This window comes from Ostrea edulis, chromosome 8, assembly GCF_947568905.1.
Source record: "Ostrea edulis chromosome 8, xbOstEdul1.1, whole genome shotgun sequence".
Taxonomy (NCBI): Eukaryota; Metazoa; Mollusca; class Bivalvia; order Ostreida; family Ostreidae; genus Ostrea; species Ostrea edulis.
Window position 1 is genome coordinate 9,649,487 of NC_079171.1, and position 6,793 is coordinate 9,656,279.

The following is a 6,793-nucleotide window of genomic DNA, read 5'->3' on the forward strand; positions in this document are numbered from 1 at the left end:
TTAAATGATCCCACCCTATTTTTCCATTTTTGTGATTATCTCCCCTTTGAAAGGGACAAGGCCCTTGATTTGAACAAACTTGAAAGCCCTTCACTCAAGGATGCTTTTGGCCAAGTTTAGTTGAAATTGGCCTAGTGGTTCTGAAGAAGTCGAAAATGTGAAAAGTTTACAGACAGACAGACGGACGGACGGACGACGGACAAAATTTGATCAGAAAAACTCACTTGAACCTTTGGTTCAGATGAGTTAAAAACAGTCTGGAAAACTGATTATTCATGCTATTTTTCTAAGTCCAAGGGCCATAACTAAGTGAAAATTCAACGGACCGAGACGAAATTCAAACTTCATCTGTAACATGTTATGGCAAAGCAATGTACCAAATATCAAATGAATATCTGCAAGCGCAACCATAAGAAGAGGCCCATGGGCCACATCGCTCACCTGAGTCACCTTGGCCCATATCTGAAGACTTTCCGTATATATATTTGCATGTAAAACCTTAGTCCCTATATATGGCCCCAACTACCCTGAAGGCCACGATTTTCGCAAACTTGAATCTACACTACGTCAGAGAGCTTTCATGTAAATGTCAACTTCTTTGGCCCAATGGTTCTTGAGAAGAAGATTTTTTAAAAAAATTCCTATATTTGTATGTAAAACTTTGACCCCCACTTGTGGCCCCATCCTACCCCTGGGGCCATGATTTGAATACACATGAATCTGCACTATGTCAGAAAGTTTTCATGTAAAAATCAGCTTTTCTGGCTCAGTGGTTCTTGAGAAGATTTTTAAAGATTTTTCCTATATATTTGTATGTAAAACTTTGATCCCCCCTTGTGGCCCCATCCTACCCCCGGGGGCCATGAGATGAACAAACTTGAATCTGCAATATGTCAGGAAGCTTTCAGGTAAATTTCAGCTCTTCTGGCCCAGCGGTTCTAGAGAAGAAGATTTTTAAATGACCCTATTTTTGCATTTTTGCGATTATTTCCCCTTTGAAAGGGAGATGGTCCTTCATTTGAACAAACTTAAAAGCCCTTCACCAAAGGATGCTTTTGGCCAAGATTGGTTGAAATTGGCCCAGTGATTCTGGAGAAGTCGAAAATGTGAAAAGTTTACAGATACACAGACAGACGGACGGATGGACGACGGACAAAATGTGATCAGAAAAGCTCACTTGAACCTTTGGTTCAGATGAGCTAAAAACATCTCGTTGGTGGGTGTTACATTTAATAAAGCACCGAATAATTTGAAACTTCTAAATTTGGAGATTTTGATAGTCCATGCATTGAACATGGAAAAAATGAATATGATGTAGAATTAACGATTATCGTTATTTCAGAGATTTAGAAATCATTGCAAAAATTATCATACCAAAAACAAAGATAGCTGAACCCTCGTATGGCAGCAAAGTAATTTTGTAGCTGATTATGCCAAATGTTAAAGTTTTTCTAATATGTGTCAAACCCCAATGTCAAGGTCACGAGTCGAAAAAACTTTGATACGAACTGAAAAATCATGTTACGAGGAATAGAGATGTGAAACATGAAAGCCCTATTACCAACCATTCAAAAGTTGTCGTCGAGGTTAAAAGTTTTGCGTACAAACAGACATTAATTCCAAAATCTATTTGTCCCTGAATCCCCCATTATGGCGACATAATAAAAACAAGAGGCCCATGGGCCACATCGCTCACCTGAGTCACCTTGGCCCATATCTGAAGACTTTCCATATTATATATTTACATGTAAAACCTTAGTCCCTATTATGGCCCAAACTACCCTTTGCAAACTTGAATCTACGCTATGTCAGAAAGCTTTCATGTAAATGTAAACTTCTTTGGCCCAATGGTTCTTGAGAAGAAGATTTTTAAAGTTTTTCCCTAAATATTTGTATGTAAAACTTTGACCCCCCCCCACCCCTTGCGGCCCCATACTACCACCGGGGGGCCATGATTTGAACAAACTTGAATCTGCACTATGTCAGAAAGTTTTCATGTAAAAATCAGCTTTTCTGGCTCAGTGGTTCTTGAGAAGAAGATTTTTAAAGCTTTTCCCTATATATTTGTGTGTAAAACTTTGATCTTCCCTTGGGCACCATCTTATCCCAAGGGGCCATGATTTGAACAAACTTGAATCTGCACTATGTCAGAAAGTTTTCATGTAAAAATCAGCTTTTCTGGCTCACTGGTTCTTGAGAAGAAGATTTTTAAAGCTTTTCCCTATATATTTGTGTGTAAAACTTTGATCTTCCCTTGGGCACCATCTTATCCCAAGGGGCCATGATTTGAACAAACTTGAATCTGCACTATGTCAGAAAGTTTTCATGTAAAAATCAGCTTTTCTGGCTCAGTGGTTCTTGAGAAGAAGATTTTTAAAGTTTTTCCCTATATATTTGTATGTAAAACTTTGATCCCCTCTTGTGGCCCCATCCTATCACCAGGGGCCATGATTTGAACAAACTTGAATCTGAAATATGTCAGGAAGCTTTCAGGTAAATTTCAGCTCTTCTGGCCCAGTGGTTCTTGAGAAGAAGATTTTTAATGATCCCACCCTATTTTTGCATTTTTGTGATTATCTCCCTTTTGAAAGGGACATGGCCCTTCATTTGAACAAACTTGAAAGCCCTTAACCCAAGGATGCTTTTGGCCAAGTTTGGTTTAAATTGGCCCAGTGGTTCTGGAGAAGAAGTCGAAAATGTGAAAAGTTTACAGACAGATGGACAGACAGACAGCCAGACGCCGGACAAAATGTGATCAGAATAGTTCACTTGAACCTTCGGTTCAGGTGAGCTAACAAGAGACCCATGGCCCACATCACTCATCTGATTCACCTTGACCCACATTTAAAGATTTCCTTATATGTTAGAATGAAAAACGTTGATCTTTAATGTTGCCCCAACCTACCCCCAGAGACCATGATTTTTCCAAACTTGAATCTGCACTAGTTCAGGAAGCTTTCGTGTAAATGTAAACTTCTCCAGCCAAATGTTCTTGAGAAAAAGATTTCTAAAGATTTTCTATATATATTTGCATGTAAAACTTTGACCCCCTATTTTGACCTAACCCTACCCTTAGGGTCATGATTAAAAAAAACATGAACATGCACTATGTCAAAAAGCTTATATGTAATTGTTAACTGTTCTGGCTCTGTAGTTCTTGAGAATAAGACTTTTAAAAATTTCCCTCTAAATCTGTATGTAAAAGTTGTATCCCCCATTGTGACCTCATCCTATCCCCACGGACCATTATTTCAACAAACTTAAATCTGCACAATGTCAGAAAGCTATCATGTAAAATTGTACTTTTCTGGCCCAGTGGCTCTCAAGAAAAAGATCTTATATTAAATGATTTTCCTGATATATTTGTATGTAAAACTTTGATCCCCTATACTCCTTTCTTAATGAGATCTAATGAATATGTATATCAAACTCAAAACGAGGCTAAGGTCGTATCGAGTGAAAACAAAAATAGAAAATGGAGGCGAAAAAAGCGTCTGCTACGCGCGATTTAAGTATCGTTCCAGACCTCACGTTCGGTTTCGTTGAGAAATTTGTCAAAAGAGATAGCCAAAGCCTTGGAGAAAAGGAAATATCCAAAGGATATAAATATTTCTGCGAGAGATATGTGACTAACATTACAAGTAAGTGGAAACCCTTCGTTTGCCTTTTCCTATGAATTGATAATCAGCTGGTTTTAAAAATACACGACGAACGTAAAGAAACAGATTCTTACATTAAATCTGATGTTTAATGAATAATCACCATCAATCAAATAACTCATCAAATTTGTATTTTCAAACAATTTAGCTCACAATGCTGTGAATGGATGTGTAGTGAAGGGGAAATGCCATAGATCCCAGCGCAAGAATGAATCGCCTCATGATATCGAGGTAAATATGAAAGTGAAAATTACTTGTTTGTGATATGATAGCCTATTGCACTTTGTACTATACAGGCAGGTATCACTATCTCAAAATTGTAATCCATTATAAATAAATTCAAGCCAACATTCTGATACTGATACCACAAAAAAGGGGGGGGGGGGGGGGTAGACACACAATATAAATTTATTTGCTTATGAAAATTCGGGGAAATAAATGTCAAAACTGATTCTACCTGCCAGATATAACACACTCCATTATTGATAAATATATCAAACATATTACAATATTTACTTGTGTACATATTATAATAATATTATTTGATTGACTGAATTAGTAAATTATTTTCAGAGAAGTGTTTTGTTTATGTTGTCATTGTCCCATTTGTAGATTGTTCTGTTAGATGGACCATGTGTGGAGAGTAGCCGTTGTTCCTGCACGATTGGACAGTCGGGACACTGTGGTCATGTTACTGGTCTCCTATTCACTCTGGCACATATGAAATCTGCAAACCTGAAATTCATTCCATCTGATGTTCTGAAGACTTCCCTTCCCCAGACTTGGCATGTGCCCCGAGGAGAGAAGATTTGTGGAAGTTCAGCTGAAAACGTGATTGTGCATGGATACAATGCCAAGTCATCTCCTCAACAACCTCGTGGATTGAGATCTACTCTGTACAATCCCATCAACTCTGTTGTTCCAAAAATTTCAGAACTGTGTTCTAGAGTCTCTGAAGCTGACCAAACCTGTTTGTTGCTTACAGTTGTGAATTTGAGTGGTAAAGGTGACTGTGAATATACAGAGACAAAATTTGGTAAATTTCCAAAAGGATCCCCATTAGCAGTGCAACAGAAATTGTCACCACATTATGTACTGAATATTTTAGATGCCAGTGAATTTCCTCTTCTCCCCGCTGAAAATCTAATGGAACAACAACTTCATATCATTCTGGATGAGAAAAGAACTGGTAGCTTTTCTTCAATTTTTGTGTCAGAGGAGGAATGTCATCAAATTGAGGAGATGACACGACTACAAGGAGAGAGTCCGAAGTGGCACGCAATCCGTAGGGAGAGAATTACTGCTTCAGTGGCTGGTGATATTGTAAAGCGGAGAGCAGGTTAGGCATTTATAATAAATCATGCAACGTTATGAAGTAATATTTACAATTTCATGCTTACTCCTTTTAAAGCACCTGATCCCACCTCTGGTATGTCCATGGGTCTGTGTTTGCCCACCACTCTTTATTTGGTATTCGTTATAGGAGTTATGATCATTGTCATTGATCGTTATCTTCACCTTTCATGTATATAAATTCAAACATCCCAACATTTTCCATTCAATCTTTTTCACAGCCTATGAACCTCTAACTGGAAGACTGAAGACAACAAGAAAAGTTGTTACAGAGAGCATGCGTCATGGGTTGTCATTTGAGGCAGTTGCTGCTGACGCCTTTGTTAGAGTAAGTTTAAGTTTGATATCAAACCCCATACCATCACTATTGTATACAAAAGATCAAAGGCATTTTACATTCTATTTAGTTCAATGCACCTTTTAGATAATTGCTATATTTCAAAATCTTATTTAATTTTATATTTAAATTGCAGCTACTAGATAACAACGTCAACATATACCCATGTGGAGTTGTAGTTAGCCCTTATGCTCCATGGCTTGCTGCTACACCTGATCGGAAGGTATACAACCCCACCATGAATCAACCTTACGGCTTGCTTGAGATCAAGTGCCCTGTAAAACCCTTGTCAGAATGCAACTACTTGACTAAAGTTGGAGATGTGTGGAGACTGAAAAAAAATCATAATTACTTCTACCAAGTCATGATGCAACTTGCAGTGACTGGTCTAAACTGGTGTTACTTCTTTGTGTGGCTCTGTGATGAAAATCACTTGGAGGTTATCGAGTTTGATGAGGAGGAGTGGCAAGACATGAAAAACAAGATAGATTCATTCTATTTTGATCACTTTCTTGAATAAAAGCTTTGTCTTTTAAACCTCACTGACCTTTGAATATTTTCATAATAATGATAATCTTCACTAAAAATAAAATAAAAATTAGATATCTTTGTGAAACACTGATGTCCCCATATGGCAGCAAAATAATTCTAGTGCCAAAAAAGTCATGTCACAAGGAATACACATGTGAAATATGAAAGCCCTTTTACTAAGCATTCAAAAGTTTTGGCCAAGGTTGAAGTTTTTCAAAGGTAGGACAAACTACATGTCAAGGTCATGACATAAAAAAAATTGGTACCAAACAAAGGTCTGGTCACAAGGTATGTACATGTGAAATATGAAAGTTTACAAGTTATGGCCAGGGTTAAAGTTTTTGCAGATAAACAGACAGACAGACCAAACACTATGAGCCCCCTAATCTTCTAGTACAGGGGCATAAAAGGGAAATGAAGTGCAAGAACCCTCACTTGTCATGAATTTATTGAAAGGAAAATGTCAAAAGTTAAAATTAATATACATTTTGTATAAGTAATACATCATAATTCTTGTAATGATTAAGTATAAATAGATGTACATAATACCATTCCTCTGAATTAGAAAAGGGAAAATGCATGTTGTAACGTGTATCTGAAGTATTCTTATACATGCACTGTCATATGTACACATGTCACTTACAATTTCAGTGTTTTTCATTTGCACCAATCTTTAACAAGAGGACCTCTAAATAAAGTCAACATGTTTGCAACAGTCCATAACTGATTAATTGTACCTGTCATACTTAAGGGGATGACACCATCAAATAGATGGTATTCTTTGACCCTCCGAATATGTCGTTCAATATGTATTCTAAGCTTGGCAATTATTTGTGTTTCTTCTACTTCCTGCTTTGAAAACTGACCTTGGCTAAGAAGAAATGGTGGAGTATTGACAGATATGCCTGTCCCT

General features: G+C 37.3%; 2 protein-coding genes across 2 annotated transcripts in view; one reads left to right on the forward strand and one right to left on the reverse strand.

Moving 5' to 3' along the window:
- Positions 1-3,404: 3,404 nt before the first annotated feature.
- Positions 3,405-6,335, forward strand: LOC130049906 (uncharacterized). Its single transcript, XM_056148144.1, has 5 exons — positions 3,405-3,641; positions 3,808-3,890; positions 4,272-4,998; positions 5,234-5,340; positions 5,486-6,335. Exons 1-5 carry the CDS (start codon positions 3,476-3,478, stop codon positions 5,867-5,869), a joined length of 1,467 nt encoding a protein of 488 aa, XP_056004119.1. The 5' UTR covers positions 3,405-3,475; the 3' UTR covers positions 5,870-6,335.
- Positions 6,336-6,751: 416 nt separating this feature from the next.
- Positions 6,752-6,793, reverse strand: part of LOC130049598 (uncharacterized) — a 2,200-nt gene continuing 2,158 nt past the window's right edge. Inside the window, exon 4 of the mRNA XM_056147436.1 lies at positions 6,752-6,793. This exon is cut by the window's right edge and continues 55 nt beyond it. Coding sequence (XP_056003411.1) covers positions 6,752-6,793 — 42 coding nt within the window.

Excerpts from the sequence above, each read along its gene's own strand:
- LOC130049906 (XM_056148144.1), top strand. The coding sequence starts at position 3,476 with ATGGAGGCGAAAAAAGCGTCTGCTACGCGCGATTTAAGTATCGTTCCA. Across the intron at positions 3,891-4,271 it reads AATCGCCTCATGATATCGAG|ATTGTTCTGTTAGATGGACC; the intron begins GTAAATATGAAA and ends TCCCATTTGTAG. Across the intron at positions 5,341-5,485 it reads CTGCTGACGCCTTTGTTAGA|CTACTAGATAACAACGTCAA; the intron begins GTAAGTTTAAGT and ends TTTAAATTGCAG.